Raw genomic sequence first — 23,862 nt, forward strand, 5'->3', positions numbered from 1 at the left:
AATTATCACAAAACTTATATTTAAAGCAGGGGGAAACATCCAAAGGAGAGGTCTAAAATATTCTCCAAAATGATTATTAATCAAACATGTATTCGGTTTCTGAAAAACATGTCCACCTTTGTTCTCTATGGGTAAGAATCCAAGGCACATAACACAAGACCAAACCAAACCCACAAATCTACCAAGAAGCTTTAGCTTCTGGGGTGCCTGGGTGGCTCAGTCAGTTAAGCATCTGACTCTTGGTTTCAGCTCAGGTCATGATCTCATGGTTCATGAAATCAAGCCCTGTGTTGAGCTCTAAACTGACAGTGCAGAGGGATTGGGATTCTCTCTTGGGATTCTCTCCCCCTCTCTCTCTGCCTCTCCTCTACTCGCACTCTTTCTCTCTAAAAATAAATAAAGAAACTTAAAAAAAAAAAAAGCTTCAGCTCCTTATCTCCCCCTTCTAACCTTTCCTGTTTCCAAAGACACGCAGACTCACTGACTGGGCAGCAATTACTAGTGCTCACTGCACCGTAAGACATCCTCCTTTCTCTCTTTTTTCATCTTTAAGATAAAATATCCATGAAAGCAGTTTTTTTATCGTTTTTTTTTTAAAGCTTATTTATTTATTTTTGAAAGAGAGAGATTAGAGAGCAAGTAGGGGAGCCAAAATCAAGAGTTGGACGATTAACTAACTGAGCCACCCAGGTGCCCCTCATGAAAGCATTATTAAAAACAAATATTCCATTCACCATAACTTGTAAGTTATCAGAGAGCAGAGTGATTATTATTCAGAAGAAGTCACCTCCAGCTATAAATAAGGCTGTAAAAATGGGACTTACCAAGTGGATATCATGTAACCCTCATTAATAGAACAAACTCTCCATCCAGAAGCCCCTGTCCTCTTGATTTCTCGGTCCCAGTCTGAGTACGTCTCGAAGAGTGGAGTCTTTTGGCTGCTGCCACCACCGGCCCCGCTGCCGCCTCCTGAGGGTATTCCATTAATATTATTGGCTACAAGAAAAAGCAATACTATTAATTTTGTTTCAATGGTCACATTTCGTCCCACATTCCCTCTCCTCTCTGGGCACCTCCTATCAGAAACACGCGCGGACGGGGCACCTCTCCTAGATGTTCCTACTGCTCCCAGCAGTCCTGAGAAAGAGGCAGCCTTCCTCTTGTCAAAAGAACTCATTTTCCTTATCCAGCTCCCTCCTGACTCCTTTAGCACCGTTGGTTTTTCTGTCCTTCTACTGGCTCCATCCCTTTTGCCTTCAAACACAAGTAAGTCACCTTGACTTTGAAAAGACTTTCATCTGACCGCACTGCACCACTCCAGCTGCCCAGGCTATACATTTTCCCTCCTCCCTGTTACTGACCACCTTCCCAAATGATGAACAATGCCTGCTGTGCAGATTTCCTCCCCATTTATTTTCTCCTTTTCAATGGTCTTCCATCCCTACCGTTCCACAGAAACCACTCATGAGCCTCCCTCAGTCCCCTGCCCTCAACTGCTCATTTTCTCTACATTTTGCCTGGAACAATGAATGCATCCAATCATCTTTGTTCTGGTCCAGATCTTTCATCCTTCTGATACTGATGTCTCAATCCTTTCTATGGCTCACTATAAAATTTTTGGGTCTTCTAGATCTACTCAGTTTTCCTTTGATAAGCTCACAAGTGCTCCTTGTTCTCCACCAGAGGGCCACTCCCATCTGGGGATCTCAGCAGAGCGCAAGTGTACTTGAACTTCCTTAGCAAGGAGCCCTCTGTCATCAAGGAGAGCTGCTACCCTCTGGGAGAAGCCCACAGCCTCAGGAGCCTGCAGAATGACCAGAGAGAAAGAGGACATCTCAGCAATCAGCCTCATCTACCCTGGCGATCCAGGGTGACACACAGCATGATCTTTACTGGTCCTGTGTGTCACCCCTGAAGGCTGCTGACATCCCTGGCATGTGCTGCACTCAAACTGGCCTGCAGCCTGCCACGAGACACATTCCCCCCAAAACCATGCTTTCATGATGCTATACTCTTGCCTCGATTTTCCCTCATGCTCATTTTCCAACTTCCTTAAGCAAACCTACATGGTTTTGCCCTTAGATAATTGACCTGATCTTTATGTCTCATTACTGCCTAACCCCATTCTCTCTTGTAGCCAAAGAAGCCCTTTCATCATCCCATGAACACGCCATGCCCATTCCTGTTGACTATTTAACACCTGGTGTGAGACAGGTATTTTCTGAGAACCTACCATGTATCAAGGCCCGAAAATTTAAAAGTAAGGTTGTCTCTCTGTCTTGAAAGCGCTAACGAGACAGAGGAGGGTGAGCTCAGCACTAGTCACAGTGAGGCAAATGTATGAGTACAGTGACAGCACAGAGGAAAATGACCCTAGTGCTCGCTGGAGACAAAGGCCGGGACAGGAGAGGCCTCAGGACTTGACCACAACTGAACAGAGTCCTAAGGAATGAGCCAAACATTGCCAGGTGGCTAGTGAGAAGGAGGCAGGCATGCTGGGCAGAGCAGAACACAAAACACATGGTGTAATTGTAAAACATCAAGTAATGAAATATAGCTAGAGCTTTAGGGATGCAAAGGATGGGGGAAGAGAGGCTGGAAAATTAGATGGGGCCAAGACTCTCGGTCTGTGCTGTCCCAAACAGTAGCCACTAGCCACTAGCCACATGTGCTATTTAAGTTGAAACAAAATTAAATTAAAAATGCAGTTCCTCGGTTGTACCAGCCACATTTCTAGTGTTCAAGAGCCACATGTGGCTAGTGGCTCCTATACTGGTCAACGCAGAGGAGAGAATATTTCCATCCCTGGACAGTGCTACTCTAGATTAGAAAGGATCCTGTGTGATTACCCAGTGATTCTGATTTTAGCAGGGCTTGTTTAAAATCCAAATGTTAAAGCTAAGCGCACAGCCTGGAGCCACCCCATCTAGAGCCTTCTCTGGGGTAGGTACAAGAATGTATGCAGAAGAACTTGGGAGTTGTAACCTCTCCAGGACACAGAACCTTCATGGAATTTCCAGGCAATTCTCACTTTACACAGTGTTCCAGAACACCAATAACCACAGAAAGCTATACAATATTAGAAAATCTAAGTAATACATCATATGATCAAATTAAAGGGGAAAAAAACCCCATATGATCAGTTCAAAGTGCAGGAGAATATTTGATAGAGTTCAACACCTACTCATAATTTAAAAAACCAAAAACAAACTTTGGCAAATTGGGAATAAAAGGGAATTTCCTTACTTGATAAAGGGTAATTACCAGCAAACACACAGTAAACATCACCTTCATCAAAACCAGAACAGAAATGATGCCCGCTATCATGATTACCATTCAACACTGTACCAGAGGTCCTCGCCACACAATGAGATAACCGCCATGGAAAAAGAAGTATAAAGAACACACTCACAATTTTCAAAGAGTGACATAAATAGTTTGGCAGGATACCCTCACCTAGGAGTCTAGGACCAAATACTTTGGAGTGTTTAAGTTACAGACTTTAGTAAGCCAGGCTGAGAAACATAATGAGATTGTTTCTCTGGCAAGATTTAGTCTCAAGATCTAACTAAGACCAATTTTCTGAACATAAATGACAGAAACTGTAAGACAATGCATTGTTTACTACTTTATAGGCTTGAGTTGCTGAAAACCTGCCTGTTTCTTAACAACCAGCACTAGGCTGTATGCTCTGCATCTTCTTCAAGGAGAGCTTATTAGAGGATGTGTAGCAGATACTCAATCTGGCATTAAAGAGTCAGGAAATTCGAATGCTTTCCAGAAATCCCAAAGGCCTGATGCCCGCAGCCTGCTCTACCAGTGGATTACTAATAGGGGTGCAGCAACAGACTGGCAAAAATCAGTCATCTTAGGGAGATCCAGCTCCCCTGAGAGTTACCTGAGTGAGGTTTGAGGATAGCTCATTAGCCAACCAAAAGTGAAACTATATAGTGGGCATTCCTGACCTTCGCTATCTTCTGTGAAACTCAGAACTCTAATCCCAGACTGTGTTGAAATTATCGACAACAGTTTCCACTAAATTAGCCTCATCCATATTTAGAATGGTCTCAAGCAACAGCAAAGACAATAAAAGTGGTCACAATATGAGAAGAAAGACTATCACTCTGATGATACTGCAGGAATTAGAAGCCATAGGGTGAAAAGGGTAAAAACAGAGCTGTGATGTTAAGTTCAACAGAGTGAGTCAATGAAGTGGGTAGAGAGATTTGGACTTTGGGCCTGGGGTGTGGCCAGGATGGCTGCATTTCTAAAAGATGTAGGAGGCTGGCCCGGAACCACTAGTAATCAAGAGACAGGAAGATCAGTCACAGCCCCGTATAGCTACACTAAGAATCTTAAAAGAACTGACAAGCAACAAACTTTAAAAATTCCTACACTGTTTCAAATGGACTATGTACTCTGTAAGTGGTTTTCAAATAAGCATGTAATGGAAAATCTAACACTAAGACCTAAGTTCATAAAAAGGACAAAATTACAAAATAAAATCAACCTCACTGAAAACGTTTACTTTCTGCCGTGAGTCTAATCACAGCTTGAGGTTACATCCCAGCATTTGCAAGCTCTGCCACGGAGGAGAGCTGCCAACACTGAGGCTACAGATAACTTCATGAGGTTTGCACTTCTTCAGACCAGAAGCATAATCTGACATCTTATCAATTTTATCACAAAGATGAATCTGTACTTTGAGGACACTATTTGACCAATAATAATCTGACTGATGAAAGCAGGGTCCTTTCAAGCTAAAAAAGAAAAAAACAGAGCCACTGTTTTTGTTTGTGCCAGCGCGTCCTGTGGCGTCATCGTGCAGGAATGTTCCAGGCCTGTGGGTGCTATGCATCATCCCTTTGGGATCCTCTCAGAAGTACTTGGGTGAATGCTAAGCTTTTCAGAGATGTGTTTTGGTTTTTTTTTTTATGCAAGTGATGCCCAATGTGAAAGAAAACCTCAGAGTGCCTAAGTTCCTCCACAAGATTCTGTCCTTAGGTAACTGCAGGGGACATCCTCTAACTTCAGATCTTATTTGTGGAAACAGCTTTGTCACCTACCTGCCTGCAAAAAGGACTTCTTTATTCTTTAATCCAGCCAATGAATCAAGGTGGCATCCAGAAGTTCAAGAGTGGATTAGTGGGCATCTTTCACTCACAAATTAATGAATTCTGACTGCAGTGTGTGGAAATTTCAGGCTTCTTTTGATCTTAAAGATGCAGTTTATGCTTCTGCAACAGCACGGAAGGATATTAAAGGATGTTACCCTATGAGGAATCTTAACAAAACTCTGGTCAAGTGTTATGTTTATGAAGTACCTGTCAAAGGAGGAGGTGACTGAAGGATGTAATATGAAAAGTGGTCCTGAATATTTTAAGTATGAATTATCAAATTTTATCAACAGACTATATGTAAGAAGACCTATAGATCTGATTGATGTAAATAAGAAAACCCAGTAGAAGAAGAGCTAGGGGTTGAGTAACTATTTAAAGTATAATTGACCCAGAGATGCCCACAAGGAATGGATGAAGAAAACTGAAAAGTAACTGAAGCAGGCATCAGGTTCCCAAACGCATAATGAAGTTCACTGTATTTGCTGAGCTCAAGTCATTACATTTTACTGCAGAAGTCATGCATCTAAACCCTGGACTGAATCATTTCTACTAGAAAAAAAATAGCATCAAGAATTGATCTGTATCATAAACAAATTTAAGTGGGAATCAAAGGCTCTCTCCTACAACTCTTGGACTTCTTGAAACCTGCATTTCAGTTACTCTCTTGCAACTTTGGGTGAGGATCTTATTGAAAATAACCTTGATGGTGATGGTCTGTAGCTTGATGATGATCCAAAGAAACAGTCACCTAACAAGTAGTGCAGGGTCTACGACACTTTACGTTGAGGTTGTAAGTGAATTTTATAGTTTATGTTAAGAGATACACTTAAAAAGTCAATTGTACTGCTAAAACCTAAGTTATGATTAGTTACATTTTGATAAGAAAAATTAAGCAACAAATAGTTTTTCATCCAATTTCTATAAATATAGCACCATATGATAAAAGCTACCATTTCTATGGTGCTTACAAGTATCTTTTAAAAGAGTGAAAATACAGTTATACCATATGCATCTGCAGATACTGTGTACTGTTCCTACATCTTAATGTATTTACAGTCTAGTGATACTTGAATATGCTTTTATTATATAGATTTAAATTACTACAATGTTTTGAGGTAACAAAATGAAAGACCAGTACAACTACTAATTTGTAAGAACTCTCTCCAGACCATGCTGGGGTGAATTGATCTTTCATTACAAATATGTAACTGATTTCTTTTTCTTCCTTAATGGTAGGAGAGCATGTGCCTCAGCAGGTCGCTAATCCACAAAGGGCTGATATGAGATGTGACCTCTTTGTTCTTCCTCTATCCTTTTATGAGATTTTTAAAAAATGGTTGATTAAAATTATCTTTGCATATTAAAAATGTACAGAATTACATGGTCAACTGGAATTCTCCCTGGCAATGCCATCACACTGAGTGATGTAATTACAAGTTCAGCATATGAAGAGTACTATTTTACTTGTACAGAAACTGCCTAGAATAGACTTGTCCTTTGGACAGATGCTCCTCTTCCTTTCATCAATCTTACTCAGAAATATAAAGTCAGTATTTTGATGATCTTAATGAAGTCCACTGAAAAGTCTAACCACTCTAGCTTTTGCATGAAACCACACCATGCCAGAAAAGATCATGCATTTCAAATATCTTTTACTTTTCTGCCAGTTTTCTTAAAAGATAAGATTACTTTAACTCAAGCTACCAATTAAAAGTGGGGAGGAGGGAGATCTTTCTTCACCATAAAATACAAGCCAGGGACTGTAGATAAAATACCTGACATGATTTTTATAAGCCTATGTTTATAGCTGCTTGCAGATTCTCCCTGCTCACTTTTTAAGAAATAATCTAACAAATATTGTCTCTTTTAGTATATAGCGCTCACTTCTCTAACAGTTATGAAGTTCATAATTCTACAGTCATTAAAGCCCATGTACTTGGAAGCCTCTGACAAACATAAGAATAAAACTTACACAAAGTAAAGTTAGTCACAATATTTAATATTTTCATATTTACCTGAATTGTGGTATTTTTTCCCAACATATTCAAATGCAAAGAGTAGCTGGAGGTCTGTTGGCTGGGAATAATGAGCTATTGCAAGGCATACCTAGGAAAAATTCTACATTTAGAATTTGATTTTAACACACTTATTTAAATGAAAATGTACAATAAGGCCTTGATTACTGGGAGCATCATCTTGGATGGGGCAGTGATTACAGATATTTATTTACATGTTTTTTTCTGTTGACCTAGAATGTGAAAGAGCTCCTTAAGGCCAGGTATCTCATTCACTGTTGTGCCCCCAGGACACTGTTTATAATCTTTAGTGAGTACATGGTTAAGTATTCAGTAAGTGTTTACGGAGTTGAATTTTAACAGGAAAGTAATTTTATTCAAATAAATGAAACTCAAAACCTAGAGAAGCATTCTCTAAAAAGGCAGTGACATATATATACAGTCCTAAGGAAAGGATTGAAATAGTTTCATTTTTGGTGGACTATAATGACTTAATACCAGCAATCTGGAAGGTTTAATGTAAGGTATGAAATTTTAATGTTCATACCCCATGGATTAAAAAAAAAAAACCTGAACTTAACAGAAAAGCTACAGTGACAAAAAAATAAAAATCAGCAAGAAACCCTAACATACAGGATGGCTCAAAGAGGTACATCAAAAAACAAAAACAAAAACAAAAACGTGTGTTTAAGGAAATGGTTTGAGACTATGCCTATGGTAGAGAAAGTGTGGGCTTTGGAATCAAACAGATCGGGGCTTACATCGTAGGTCTACCAAACACCTGCCATGTAAGTGATGCAAAATCAGTTCACCTCTCTGAGCTTCGGTTTGTGCATCTGTGAAATGAAGACAATACCTATGGCTGAAATAAGGATTAACAATCTTAATGCATGCCTGGCTTCTGGAGAAGCTCCATACATGGAAATATGGTTGGTATTATTCCCAACTGCTGCTGGATAGAAGGAAAGACAGACAGTGCTCTATGTTTGCAAGGCCCTAGACTAGATTGTAGAAGAAAACACTCTTAAATGAACAGAGTGGAAAGAAGAACTATAAGACATATGCAAGGAGAGAAGAGGAGATCTTATTTGAAAAGATTACATATCATTTAGAAGGAAAAGCGTTAAGCCACATGACATATGTCCAACAGTGAGCAAGCAGGAAAAGTTCAGTTGTTAGTCCATGTCCATTAGCAGTGTTTGGGATGTGTTGATGCAGGTTCTAACCGTAACCAGTTCTTGTTTAAAATACATTTTAAAAGTCTTTTATAGAATAAATGTTTCCTGTCTTACTAAATTAGAATATACATACAAATAAGAGGACAGAGTTTATCATTAGTTTTAGTTCTGACTAAAAACAACAATTACCAAAGGTTCCTGAAACCTTTATATAATAGCTCGATTTTCTCAATGGCTACAAGGAGAGCTTTCTATGACAGTCCCATTTAATGCAATTAGAGAGAGTAAGCTACATTTCCATCCCTGATCTGTACAACAGTCTTCCTGAAAGAGCCTCTTCTAGCAGCAAGACTACTGCAATCCGTACCTCGAATCACCACTTCCTATACCTCCGGGCACCATATTGACTTTATGAGTTTTGTAGCACTTTTTTCAAGATTATCTTTCATTTTTGTTCCATTTCTCTGCACGATCACAGCCATGTTCTTAAGCCATACTCACCTTTCGGCATGTCTGTGGGCTTCCCCATATTCTGAAAAAAATCCACAATGCCTAAGATTTCTCTTCTGAAGATAAAATTCTGACCAACAGCTTTGCTCCCGGGATAACCTGCCACAGTGCCCAGATACCTGCCTAATAAATGCAATCTTCTCATTCTTGACTCTTCCCCAAACTGGTTCTCCTCCACCAGACATCCCTTCCCATCCCAATATTCCTTCAGTGGTCTCCTGTCGGAGAATGACGTGCCTGCACAATACTGTGTCTGCCTCACTCACAGTCACCTCCTCTGCCACACGCTGCTCAGGAAATCCTTCTCCACAGCTCAGCCAACCACACTGTCTCTGAAACTACCATCTCTGTTCAACTCGAATCTCTTCACAGGCCTTCCCATGACAGAGCTGATTTCCCAGTATTAACTGCAGAAACGCTTCTGTTCTGGCTGAATAACAGCCACTGTGATATAAAGTGTCTCTTCAGTTAGCTATGCTTTCGTATAAAGTATTCATGAAATAGTTTTAAGTATAGATAAAATACAAAGTATTCATGAAATAGTTTTACTTAAGTATAGATAAAAAGGGCACAGGTGTTCTTTGTTTTAAATTCCATTCCTCAAGGGTAGATGCTGCGTCTCTCATTCATTCAACAGATACTTCCTGCACATCCACCATGTCCAAAGCCCTGGGGCAGCAGTAGCGAACAACAGAGACACAGATCCCTGGCCTCACTAAGCTTACATTCTAGGGGGGAAAACAGACACGAAACAAGATAAGCAAAAACTATAGTAAGTGAGATAATTTTAAGTGCTAAAGGAAAAAAAAAAAGTCCAGCAGGGAAGGGATATGAAATGTTATGGTGAGGCGAGAAGGAAATAGGTTAATAATTTAGAGGAGACCAGGAAAGACCTCTCTGCACAGAGCTGAGCGAAGACTTAAAAGACTTCTAAGCATTTTTGCTCTCTTTAGTAGCTTTCTGAGGTTGCTTTGAGCATAACAGCAGCTGCACTAAAAATACTAGTGGACAAAATTACTTACAACATAGTAAGGAAAAGTGCTCTAAGCCAATGAAACGATCATATCATGTTCTCTAAGACATTTAGAAAGCAGCCACAGGCCTTGTTTACACAAAAGAAATTCACAGATCACTGATTATGGAATACGCTGTTTATGGCCACAAAGCAAAAACAAACAAAGCCTATCTGCTAGGCAAAACCCAACACAGCCCAATTCTAAAAAGCCCTTAAGAATAACACAACATCACATTTTTAAGGTTAGGAAAGCAAATGGGTATGTGTAATAGCATCTTCACTTAAAGAAGACTATGAACAATCTTGTGAAACTGATATTGTTTAATCACCTGCACAATGCCGGATTTTGGCAGGGAGGGGGCACAACTTGAACTAAAGCTTGTGCTCAGCAGTGTCATTAAAAGATGCAAAATATATTTCTATGTAACCTAAGTGAGGGTCATCTTTGAGAACCCAGATATAGGCACATACCACTTGCGTTATCTGGGTTACATTCATGCTGTTATGTAGGACACTTTGAGAAGAGAAATAAAGCCAACATTCCTCTCCCTCAAGCGTTTTCATACACGCTCTTTAAAAAGCTTATGTCCACATTCCTAGCTTCTGTCACTGAGAGTTTCAAAGACTTAAAAAAGTAGGTCTCATTTTCATGTAAAATTATTCTAATTTTGTAATGTACTCCATAAGCATTAAAAATTTTTAGAAAATCTCTACATCTTTAAAAACTGCTCCTGAAAATAGTTCATTTGCACTGGTTATTATAAAGAATGAGAGTATCTTGGTATTAAAGACAGTGAATTACGGTAAATATTTTATTGGAGGAAAAAAGTAAACTACTTCTAAAGTGATTTTTGGACCAAGACTGATTCTTGTGGACAGAAGCCAGAAGTACCCACAGCTGGCTTCTCCTCTAAGATGAGCCGGTGGTGCAGCCCTAGGGAAGCTCAAACCTTATCAAGTTCTAGCACACTGGCACACAAAACTGGTTTCCTATATTTTTGTGGTCTAAAAGCCACCAAGGAGTTAAGTCTCATATTCAAGGCAAAAAAAAAAAAAAAAAAAAAAAAAAAGAAAGAAAGAAAGAAAAAGTTCAGGAAAGGCCAACTTATTGTTAAAATCTATAGATGGGTTGAATTTTCACTTCTAGAAAGTATGCCTGAACAAGTAGTTCACCACCAAGTATTCTGAGAATAAAGTGGAGACAAAGGACAAATATTTCACTTGCCATCTTTGTATATATATATTTTATAAGTGATAAATCATTGAAAAATATATATATTTTTTGTCCCTCAGTTTTGAGCAGAGGTTCTACAAAAGGAAATGGTGACTTCAAGTTGCTTTGAAGCTAGGTGTCCAAATTCTGCATTATCAAATTCCTTTTTTCTTTATACAGATCTGTCCCAAATATCCTTATTTACCTGTGACAGACCAAGGATAATGAAGAATGCTAATGCATGCAGTAGCACAATGTCATCTAATTTTGTCATAACATAATTTAGGCAACAGTAACTAGACTACCAGAAGGCTATAGAGCAACATTTAACAAAATGTGAACCAATTTAGCATTCTGAGATCTTGTATTTCAAACAGAAATATAAATGCTTTTAGTATTTCAAAGCTAATCAGTGGTTTACCCACCAAAGAACTCTGAACATGCATCTTGAAACACTGCATTTTAAAACGTGCATCCTAAAACTACTTAAAAAATCAGAGCATTTCCAGAGAAAATTTAGCAAAGTTTCTGGGAGATATAGTCAAGCTGTAACTTTCCAACTGTTACCTAATTTTAGATGAAAACTTGTTCACTTCAAATAAAAGAATTATGCTAGAATTCTCATTTTTAACTCATGAAGCCAGTAAGCTTTAACAGCACACGCCTTAACCTCTCTGTGTTTGAAAATGTGTAAATTAGGGAAAAAATTCTTTATTTATATTCCTACTGCCTCTAATTTTTTTCCTGTGCCTCCCTTCCCCCCAACATGACTGTACAAAAGACAAAAAGAGCATTTCCTTCAGGCCTGAGGTTACATCCTTTTAATATTTTAAGATAGTGGGGAAAAGGATTTTTGCCAGAAACTTGGTCTTGGGAAAAGGCATAAACAGTTGGACTAGGCTGTTTTTGTAGACCGTTCAATGCGGCCCCCTCCATCACTTACCAGCAGCACAAGGGATATCCTGAATTTCCAGAACACTCATCTGTTTCATTCATTTGGCAACTACTCACTTATGTGGAAACATCTTTTATGTCACTACTTTGTACCACTATTTAATTTTCAGCTGTTCACACTCTATCTTCTCAACTAAGCACTCTGCCTCACACATCAAAAATAGCCAGCAAGTATATACTAGAAGGCTCAAGAATAAAGCCAAATAATTATGATTTCCAATTACTGAAATAGAGTCAACTGAAAAATACAGTTGAGAGTGGGAGAAAAGGAAACTTTATGAAAGAATATTGGACCACTGTATCAATTTCTAAAAAAAAAAAAATCCTGTCCTAACTAAATCTCCTAAGTTCTATGGTGTCCCTATTCTTGAAATGCTATACATCCTGAAGTTAAGGTTTGCATAAGCAGATTCTTGATGCTTTGATTAAATTACACATACATATTTTAGCTCAAGAAAGTAACTCGGCTAAAATGTTTTATATACAGTCTATTGCCTAATTACGCCTGAAGTCTTTCTATATATGAGTGGGCATCTCAAATTAGTAAAATGCCAAAATCACAACCTGCAGAAATGAACAGCTGAAAGGGGTTTTAAAAGCTATCTAGGGGTTGGGGAACCTGGGTGGCTCAGTCAGTTGAGCGACCGACTTCGGCTCAGGTCATGATCTCACGGTTTGTGAGTTCCAGTCCCTCATCGGGCTCTGTGCTGACAGCTCAGAGCCTGCTTCTGTTTCTGTGTCTCCTCTGTGTCTCCCTCTTTCTCTGCCCCTCCCCCATCCATGATCTGTCTCTGTCTCAGAAATAAACATTAAAAAATTAAAAAAAAAAAAAAAAAAAAAGCTATCTAGGGGCACCTGGGTGGCTCAGTCAGTTGTGCATCCGACCCTTGATTTTGGCACAGGTCATGATCTCATGGTTTGTGGGATTGGGCCTTGCGTTAGGCTCTGCGCAGTCAGCACAGAGCCTGCTTAGGATTCTCTCTCTCCCTCTCGCTGCCCTTCCCCTGCTCACGCTCTCTCAAAAATAAAACAAACATTTAAAAAAAAAAAAGGCAATCCAGTTGACTTTTCAAAAATGCAGCATGCTGGAAGATGGTTTCACAGACTCCCTCTGAAAACTTTTAGCCACAGAGTCCACCATCACCCTGCTCGATTATCTAGTCCCAGTGGTCCACCACTTTCAGACATTTATCTTATTATGCTTGCCTTCCTGTGAAGAAACCACCAAAGTGTATGAAGACAGCTGCCTTAAGAATTTTTTGACAGCCTCATTTTGAAATCATCAGAAAATTCACTGCGGTAAGTCTACCAACCATGGAAAACAAATGCACCCATTTTTTGGTGGTGTAAAAGCTGTCTCATTTCTGCAAGAAGGTTCCACTTCACTAAGAAACCTGTTCCTTTATTCCCAATGTGTAGGAGCATGCTTCTCCTGAAAATTCTGTTATTATTCTCTGCATTTGCTGCACCATATAGATGGGCTGGTAGGGCATTAGGTCCACCAGCTTCACTTGTTGGCCAAAGCCAAATGTGGGATGAAGGAAGTAGGAATTTCTGTCATGAACTTTATTCCATGAGTAGGCAAAAAACATTCCCCAGAAGGCAAGAGAGAAACAAAGCCAATGAAAAAGTCCCTAGTTTTTAGCTGTTCCTGTGAATAGCACTCAAATTAATTCACTATGATTTCTTTAAAGCACTAAAGACTATGGGTCTCTCCCATAACTATATATTTACTTAACCCTTCGGTAACTTAAGTCTAGCCTTTAGTTCATTGATAAAGTTCTGAGGTATTTTCTAAAGTTCTAACTAAGAAAGAAACCAGCTGGTACTGGTCTTAATGCAAAAAATACACTAATTTTCACATCACAGTTTTTGGTATATTAGGAGCTGATGACAAAAAAACCCCACAACTATACAGAATACTTTAAAACAGTCATAAATTAGTCCAAGGAAATAGTTCCATTAACATTCTTGGTTTTGACTTTACTTAAGGAGATATCTGATAACTTCCCCTAAAAAAAAAGTCTGAGCAACTGAGAAAAGAGAATTTCCATACAGAACTGATATTGGTACAGTGTGAAACACAGAACTTGATAAAGCTTAATAATATTACCTTTTTGGCACTTTCAGGACCCGATTCATCAAAGCGAAATCTGACAATTCTGAAATCTTTACAGTAAATAATTAACTCTGTTGGATTAAATTTCAGTTTCTGGTTGGGACCTAGGACTTTCTGCTTCCTCTTGTGGTCATTTACTAAAAATGAAAAAATAAAGAAAAAATGTGTAAAAATTCTTTCTTGTTACCCAGCCTTTTATACACTTGAACAAATTATTACTAAAAATAATTAAGTTACCCACCATTTGAGCACGGCTTCTCTGGAATCTGTCATATCTGTCTACAACTTCTAGAGCTTTGGGATATTGGTGTTAACTTTGCTTTTGACTAGATTTTAAATGATCTTTGCACAAACCACTTAAGACACATTTAATGCTTAAAATTTTAATTAAAAAGAGGACAAATATTTAGAAAACACAAAAAGCTATATATGCTATATTTCCACTTAAAAATATGGGGTGCCTGGGTGGCTCAGTGAGTTAAGTGTCTGACCTTGGCTCAGGTCATGATCTCACGGTTCGTGAGTGTGTCAGCTGTGCTGACAGCTCAGAGACTGGAGCCCGCTTCAGATACTGTGTCTCCCTCTCTCTCTCTCTGCCCCTCCCCTGCTAGCGCTCTCTCAAAAATAAATAAATGTTAAAAAAATTATAATAATTTATTGACTTCTCTCTCTTTCATTAATGTTCTTAGGACTGAAAAAAAAGGGGAGGGGGAAGTAAACCTATAGAAATAAATTCCAGCCCAAGTATCTGATTCTTTAAGCAATACTTCCTAAGAAGAATCAGTTTTCATGGACTGAGTAAAGACTACATACCTGTGACAATTTGCTCAATACATGTTAAAGGGACATCATGCTCACCAAGAAGAAGATTTCTGTAATGGAATTTCTGAAATAAAAAATTATGTTCATGTTAAGTCTTTTCCCAATAACCTCAAATAGTAATAAGAGCCTTACTTTCAAATGTGATGAGAAACTGTGATGTCTATCCCTAAAAAGAATAAAAAGCTTTTGCTTGCAGTGCTATGACAATTCTAATGATAGAGTATCTTAGAACACACTTCAGTCGTAAAAAGAAACGCATGCTGTGTTCATGTTCTCTCCACCTTTCTCTTCAAACTTTTATATATGGGGTTAAACTGTACACTACAATACAATATCATTATAATACCTCAGATATATAATATTGTCAATCACTTCATAGGCAACCATTTACATGTCTAGTTCTGGTTAAACTGTCATTAAATATTAAAGAAAAAGGGACTCTTAAGTCATCAGATTTTGATTTTACAAAGGAGATTTCAGAAAATCACTCTTTAGAAAGTAACTCTTTTTGGGGTGCCTGGATGGCTCAATCAGCTAAGTGTCCAACTTCAGCTCAGGTCATGATCTCATGGTTTGTGAGTTCAAGCCCCACATTGGGCTCTGTGCTGACCGCTCTCCCTCTCTCTCTCTGCCCCTCCCCTGCTCACACTCTGTCTCTCTTTCTCTCTCTCAAAAATAATAAACATTTAAAAAAAAAAAGTAACTCTTTTGAGAGCAGTAATTCTACTGGGAATAATCTTTAGGCAAATTATAGCTTTTTTTTTTTTAAACTTGTGAACAAATGTTTTATACTCATTTTAAAATTCTGAACATAGTTGACACTATTAACCTGCTGTCAGTAGAGCACTGGCTTATTTGGCTATTAGTGGTATCAGATGTATGCTATTTCAAGTATATGCATCTCATTTACAGTGAAGTCTGGGCCAGAGATAAAAATGAAGCTAAAAACAAAGGGGAAAACCTAGTCTACAGCCAAATAAGCAAGTGTATCTATATACTAGGTATCTGTAAATGCCTTTAGTCTAAATATACCTACAAAATCTTGCAATAAACACACAAATATATAGTAAATATTTTGGTAAATTAATGAATGACTGTATGAAATATACTTACCTAGAGTAAGACTTCAGTCAAAAGTTTATAATTAATATCCAAATATTTGAGTAGAGAATAATTACTATTATAAATAAAAATCCAGGGGTTAAAAGTATTTAACACTTTACACATCAAAATAGAAAAGCTGAGGAAAAGTCCAGAATTTTAAAGTTAATCAAATGAACATGTGAACTTTTAAAAACCGAAATTATATGGAACTACTGTTTTCCAGCGAGACCATAAAATGGCAAGAGGGTGATTAAGGAAAAAATTTACTCGTATTTTTCTTCATTCTAACTGTACTAGAAATTTTGAAATTTCAAACTAGAATTTGATGTTTCAGAAAAGGAATTAGTTAAAAATACTATGAAATCTATAAAATGTGTTGCACTTACAAAATTTTTTGCTAAATAAACTTTTCTCTTTATGACTAGTAAAAAATGGACATCTTATTTTTAAAAGCAGTTTAAGATGTGGAAGAAAGAAAATAAGAACTTCCTTATTGAAAGGGATACATAAGCAATAATCACAGGGGATAAAAACCAAGGTGACTCACGTCTCACTAATTCTGTTCCTCAAGTCCCAACATTCTTCGTAAACTTTATTTTGAATTTTAATATAATAAATTCCCAACACTGTTAATCCCTTAATGATTTTATTATAGTTTTCCACACCTGTTTTTTACGGAATTATATGTACTCCTTAGAGTCAAATCCTTGATACAATTAAACAACACACAAATGAAACACACCTGTAATGGCATTGGGTCATCTGTAATAAAGGAAATTTTGAAGTTACTGCAGATCAGCTTTCCCCACAGATCGTACTGACTTGTGTCTGTTGCAATACATTTTCTCACAAAGTTGACTTCATTTACGACAATTTCTCCTTTAAAAAAAAAAAAATATTGTGTGAGCTACAACTATACCATAAAATGTCTAGTCACTGTGTGGCCTACAAGGACTACTTCCAGATGATGACAGTAAGAAGGGATGCTTACAGGAGCCAGGCACCATGGGTGTTTCCATCCTCACAACAGTACCAGTAACAGCAAGAGACTGCCCCCCATTTATAAGTACAAAAACTGAGGCACAAAGAGCTTAGGGGTCTGAGATGGTTCAACCAGAAAAGCTGAAACTGAGCCTGCATTCTTTAATACTATGTGATACTGCCTTCCACTATCATTTACTGAAAGGCATTCTGGAGAAGAAATAAACTATACTCCTTCAGAGTATTACTGGATGGAATATTTGTGTTTTATTAACATGTGATTTTACATCCCAAACCAATGTCTTTGACTCCTTTCCTAAGGGATGAGAAACAGACTTTGGGTTTAACCCAAAAATTAATAATGTAATCTATTATTGGTAAATAGGGTTCAGGATGGCAAGGTAGGAAGATCCTGAACTCACCTCCTCTCACGAACAGAGTTTATAGCTACATGTAGATAATTTCCTGTTAAAAACAAAAAAACAAAAAAGTAAAGGCAGGGCACCTGGGTGGTTCAGGTGGTTAAACGTCCAACTTCGGCTCAGGTCACCATCTCATGGTTCATGAGTTCAAGCCCACAATGGGTTCTCTGCTGTCAGCGCAGAGCCTGCTTGGTATCCTCTGTCTTCCTTTCTCTCTGCCCTAACCCTGCTCACATGCACACACTCTCAAAAATTAATAAACATTTCAAAATATTTTTTAAAAACCCAACAACACCTGAAGGCTGAGTGATGGCTATACATTGGGCAAATGAGAACGAAACCATACAGAAGCAGGTAAGAGAGGGTGGGGCATCCCTGCATGGTGACCCATGATGAGGATGGAACTCAAAACCCAGAGGCTCTCCCTGAAGAGTAAAGAGTTCAAATGTTACACATCAGGCATCCCAAGTTTTAAGGCAATCCTTAAAGAGACAAGACCCCAAAACAAGAAACTCTGAAAACCAATGAGGTTTGTGTCCCAATAAGACCCATAAGACAATAGAGATCTGAGAAGCTGCCCTTAAAAGGCTCAGACACTTAAGACTCACCCACCCGAGGGCCCAGGTCAGAGGCAGCCAATGGTACCCAGACTTAAAGTAAAGGAGGATCACCTGCTTATGTTAAAGCGTTGGCCCGAAGGGCAGGCATCTACTCTAACACGCTTATCTAGGAGCCTGCTGGAACATTCTCCCAAAACAGAGACTGGTGGGCACCATTTTTGCACACTCCCTTTGCTGTGCTCCACATCACCAGTATCTCCCAGAAGGGAGCTTTTACATGCATCTGGTGCCGCAATTTTTGTGGCTGCCAACTAGGGAATGCCTCTTGACTGCCTGGCTCTGGAGGCCAGGGGAGCTTGCATTCTTGGTCCCACAGGACTATAATGATCAATGTTACCCAGAAAGGAGCACATGCCCCTGCCTGGAGCCCTGATTTTTGTGACTGCTGCCAGTGGACATGTCTCCATCATGTGGCTCTGGCAGCCAGTGGGATTTACACTTTTGGGTCTTTTACAGTCACAGGACTGTAACCAACAGAGAAAGAGTTCTTGAACAGCTGCTACCCTCAGAGCATAGCAAGAGGCAACAGACCCAGAAGCACAGTCTTTCTGTGAAGGAGGACCGTTAGCTAATCATCACAACTACGGCCTGAGAGGCAGGTTTCTAATTACAGACACATCCAGGGTCTGACTGTAATTCTTTCCAGCGACTGTGGAGGGTGGGCCCTGTCTTTGTGGTCATCCTCTGCAGCACTCCACAGCATCAGTGTCTCCTAGTGGGGAGCTTTACATGTCTCTGGTGCCCTGGTTTTTATGTCTGGAGCCCCAGGTTTTGCAGCTGCTGCCCGAGGACATCCCTTGATCACCTGGCTCTGGTGGCCAGGGAAGGCTTACATTCCTGGGTCCCATGAAACTGTGGCAATTGGAGATGGCTTTTGGCACACTACCAGCCCTAGGATGCTGTGCAGCCAGGAGACAGGCACAAACCCTCAGTCTTTCTATGAAGGAGACCTCTCTGCTTGTGCTAGAGCCTTGGCCTGAGGGGCAGGTTTCAGGTTGGCATACAGTTAGTGGTCTACAGAACTGCCCTTGAAGAAAGCAGCCTTGTGGGGGCCATCTTGATGTTCTCCCTCTGCCTTTCTTCAGCCTGCCAGTGTCATCCAGAAAAGTGTTTATTCACTTGTCTAGAGCCCTGATTTTTGCTACTGCTACTCAGGGAACATCTAAAGATCTTCCTACTCTGGTGGCCAGCAGGGCTTACACTTGTGGTCCCACAAGACTATATACATTTGCGTATCTTAAAAAGTTGATGCCAGAGGGTTGGCTTCCAGTCAGCCGGAATCTAGGTGCTGAGAACCCCCCTTTGGAACACTGACAGGTTTGGCACATCCTAAACTACTGGGAAGCTATTAAAAATATAATAGGCCGTTTGGACAAGCATGACAGTTCGAGAGACAACAAAGAACTGGGGTAGGGGAGAACAATAAGGTTCACCTCCTATACAAGGACCCTCCTTCAAGACTTCAAGACTTCAAGTCTTCGAAGACTCCTTCAAGACGTAGTTGTTTCATCTACTGTATAGAAACCAACACAGAGAGTCGAGGAAAAGTGAAGAAACAGGGGAATATTCCAAATGAAAGAACAAGATAAAATCTCAGAGAAAAAACTTAGTTAAATAGAGGTAAGTAATTTACCTGATAAAGAGTTCAAAGTAATGGTCATAAAGATGCTCACCAAACTGGGGAGAAGAACACACGAACACAATGAGAACTTCAACAAAAAGATGGAAGTTATAAGTACCAAATAGAAGTCATAGAACTGTTGAACACAATAACTGAACCAAAAATACCCCAGGGGTTCAACAAGAGACTAGATAAAAAAGAAGAACAAATCAGTCAACTCAAAGGCAAGGCAGAACCCACCCAAATCAGAATAGCAAAAAGAAAAAAGAATGGAAAAAGTGAGGACAGCTTAAAGGACTTACTGGATAACATCAAATAGCTAGCATTTACATCACAGGGCTCCTAGAAGAAGAGAAAGGGGGCAGAAATTTTATTGGAAGAAATAATGGCTGAAAATTTCCCTAACTCGGAAAAGAAAATGAACATCCACATCCAGGAAGGTCAGAAAGTTCCCAATAAGAGGAACCCAAATAATTAAAAGCAAAAATGAACTACTGGGACCTCATCAAGATAAAAATCTTCTGCACTGCAAAGGAAACAATCAACAAAACCAAAAGGCAACCGGCATAATGGGAAAAGATATTTGCAAATGACATTTCAGATAAAGGGTTAGTATCCAAAATCTATAAGGAACTTACCAAACTTAATACCTGAAAAACAAACAATCCAGTGAAGAAACCGGCAGAAGACATGAATAGACACTTTTCCAAAGAAGACATCCAGATGGCCAACAGACACATGAAAAGATGCTCAATGTCACTTATCGTCAGGGAAACAGAAATCAAAACCATACTGAGATACCACCTCACACCGTCAGAGTGGCTAATATCAACAACTCAGGAAACAGCAGATGCTGAAGAGGATGTGGAGAAATGGGAACCCTTGTGCACTGTTGGTGGGAATGCAAACTGGTGCAGCCACTCTGGAAAACAGTGTGGAGGTTCCTCAAAAAATTAAAAATAAAACTATCTTACGACCCAGCAATTGCACCAGAAATTTATCCAAGGGATACAGGAGTGCTGATTCATAGGGGCACATGTACCCCAATGTTTACAGCAGTGCTTTCAACAATAGCCAAATTATGGAAAGAGTCTAAATGCCCATGAACTGATGAATGGATAAAGAAGATGTGGTTTATAAGGTGCCTGAGTGGCTCTTAGGCTCAGGTCATGCTCTTACAGTTCAGGAGTTCAAGCCCTGCAAAGGGCTCTGTGCTGAAAGATGTGGTGTGTGTGTATATATGTATATATATATATATATGATGGAATACTACTTGGCAATGAGAAAGAATGAAATCATGCCATTTGCAGCAGTGTGGATGGAACTGAAAGGCATTATGCTGAGTGAAATAAGTCAGTCAGAGAAGGAGAGATATCATATGTTTTCACTCATATGCAGATCTTGAGAAACTTAACAGAAGACCATGGGGGAAGGGAAGGGGGAAAAAATAGTTACAAACAGAGAGAGAGGGAGGTAAACCATAAGAGACTCTTAAATACAGAGAACAAACTGAGGGTGGATGGGGGGTGGGGAGAGGGGCAAATGGGTGATGGGCATCGAGGAGGGCACTTGTTGGAATGAACACTGGGTGTTGTATGTAAGCAATGAACCACAGAAATCTACCCCTAACACCAAGAGCACACTTTACACACTGTATGTTAGCCAATTTGACAATAAATTATATTAAAAAAAAAAAAAAAAAAAGAGAAACCCAAAGAGACCCATGCCAAGACACATTACAATTACAATGTCAAAAGATAAAAACAAGTATAGAATATTAAAAGCAACAAGGGAAGGGGTGGCTCAGTTGGTTGAGCATCTGACTTTGGCTCAGGTCATGATCTCACAGTTCCTGAGTTCAAGCCCTGCATCAGGCTCTAAGCTGTCAGCACGGAACGTGCTTTGCATCCTCTGTCTCCCTCTCTGTCTCTGACTCTCTCTCTCTGACAAGAGAAAAACAACTTGCTATTACAAGGGAAACCCCATAAGGCCATCACACCTTTCAGCAGAAACTGCATAGGCCAGAAGAGAGGACACCATATATTCAAAGTGCTGAAAATTCTTTTGACTTCGAATACTCTACACAACAAAGTTACTGTTTAGAAGTGGATAAAAAATTTTCCAGACAAACAAAAGCTAAAGAAGTTTATCACCACTAAACTGGCTTTACAAGAAATGTTAAAGGGACTTCTTTGAGCTGAAAAGAAAGGGCACTAATTAATAACAAGAACACATATGAAAGAATACATCTCACTGAAAAAATAAACACATAGTAAAGGTAGGGGATTAGTTACTTCTTTTTTGGTAGTGGATTAATTACTTCTAAAGCTACTAAGAAGGTTAAAAGACAAAAGTAATAAAAGGAACTAAAACTGCAATATTTAGTTATGGGATACAGAAGATAAAGAAATGTAAAACGTGACTTCGAAAACAAAATGTGGGTGGGAACAGTAATAATGTTGAGCTCTACAATGGGATCAGACTTAAGTTGTTATCAACTTAAAACAGACTGTTTATAGACAGAAGTTACTATATGCAAGCCTCATGGTAACCACTAATCAAAAACCTATAGTAAATACACAAAAGATACAGAGAAAGGAATATAAGCTTACCATTAAAGAAAGTCATCAAACCACAAAGGAAAAGAGCAAGAGAAGAAAGGAACAGAGAGGAACTTACAAAAACTGCCAGAAAACAATTTAACAAAATGGCAATAAACATACACCTCTCTGTAATTACTTTAAATGTAAATGGACTAAATGCTCCAATCAAAAGATATAGGGTGGATGAATGGATAAAAAAAAAACAAGAACCATCTATACACTAACTATCATAGACTCACAGACTAAAAAAGAAGGATGGAATAAGGGATTTTCCATACAAATGTAAACCAAAGGTGGGGTAGCTCTACTTATCTCAGGCAAAACAGACTTTAAAACAGACTGTGATAACAGACAAATAAGAGTTTTACACAATGATAAAAAGGTCAACCAGAAGATATAATATTTATAAATACTTATGCATCCAACATAGGAGCACCGAAATATATAAAGAAAATATTAACAGACCTATAGAGGAAAAATAAGACAGCAATATAGTAATAGCTGGGGACTCTATTATTGCCAATAAATTGGATCAATTACCAAAATGAGACGAGAATGCCACAAGAAAAGAAAATTATAGGTCAATATCCCTGATGAGCACATATGTAAAATCCTCAACAAAATACTTGCAAACTGAAAAATTCAACAATACATTAAAAGAACCATATACCATGATCAATTGGGATTTATTCTAGGGATCCAAGGATGGTTCAACACCTGCAAATCAGTCAATGTGATACACATTAACAAACCGAAGGATAAAAATCGTGTAATTATCTCAATAGATGCAGGAAAAGAATCTGACAAAGTTCAACATCCATTTACAATAAAAACTCTCAACAAAGCAGATACAGAGGCAAACATACCTTTACATAATAAAGGCCATATATGACAAGCCCACAGCTAACATCATACTCAACAGTGAAAAACTGAAAGCTTTTCCTCTAAAATCAGTAACAGAACAAGGATGCACACTCTTGCCATTTTTATTCAATGTAGTACTGGAACTCCAAGCCACAGAAACTAGGTAAGAAAAAAAATGTCATCTAAACTGAAAATGAAGTGTCACTACTTGAAGATGACACGATATATATACATATATACAGAAGAACACCTTAAAGATTTCATCAGAAAACTGCTAACTGTAATAAATGAATTCAGTAAGGTTGTGGGATACAAAATCAATACACAAAAACCTGTTATATTTCCATATATTAATAATGAACTATCAGAAAGAGGAATTAAGGAAACAATCTTATTTACAATTACATCATAAAGAATAAAATACCCAGGAATAAATGTAACCAAAGAAGTAAAAAATTTGTACACTGAAGACTAGAAGATATTAATGAAAAAAAACTGAAAATGACACAAATAAATGGAAAGATATCTCATGTCCATGATTGGAAGAATTAATATTTTTAAAATGTCCCGTCTACCCAAAGAAATATACAAATTCAATGCAATCTCTATCAAAATTCCAGTGGCATTTATCACGGAAACAGAACAAGCAATCTTAAAATCTGTATGGAGCCATTAAAGACCCCAAAAAGCCAAAGCAATCC

At 38.7% G+C, this 23,862-nt stretch overlaps 1 protein-coding gene across 5 annotated transcripts in view; it reads right to left on the reverse strand.

The window, feature by feature from the left end:
* Positions 1-23,862, reverse strand: part of MTMR10 (myotubularin related protein 10) — a 56,119-nt gene that overhangs the window by 17,773 nt on the left and 14,484 nt on the right. For 2 of the 5 annotated variants that reach the window (XM_058736822.1, XM_058736824.1), the window contains 5 exons: positions 16,793-16,929; positions 14,938-15,010; positions 14,119-14,261; positions 7,136-7,226; positions 825-996 (listed from right to left, as the gene is read on the reverse strand). In XM_058736822.1, coding sequence (XP_058592805.1) covers positions 825-996; positions 7,136-7,226; positions 14,119-14,261; positions 14,938-15,010; positions 16,793-16,929 — 616 coding nt within the window. Of the gene's footprint in view, positions 1-824; positions 997-7,135; positions 7,227-14,118; positions 14,262-14,937; positions 15,011-16,792; positions 16,930-17,453; positions 17,497-17,536; positions 17,982-20,332; positions 20,488-23,862 lie in introns of those variants that run through there. The other 3 variants (XM_058736826.1, XM_058736825.1, XM_058736827.1) reach the window with 3 other exon arrangements.

This window comes from Neofelis nebulosa, chromosome 7, assembly GCF_028018385.1.
Source record: "Neofelis nebulosa isolate mNeoNeb1 chromosome 7, mNeoNeb1.pri, whole genome shotgun sequence".
Taxonomy (NCBI): domain Eukaryota; kingdom Metazoa; phylum Chordata; class Mammalia; order Carnivora; family Felidae; genus Neofelis; species Neofelis nebulosa.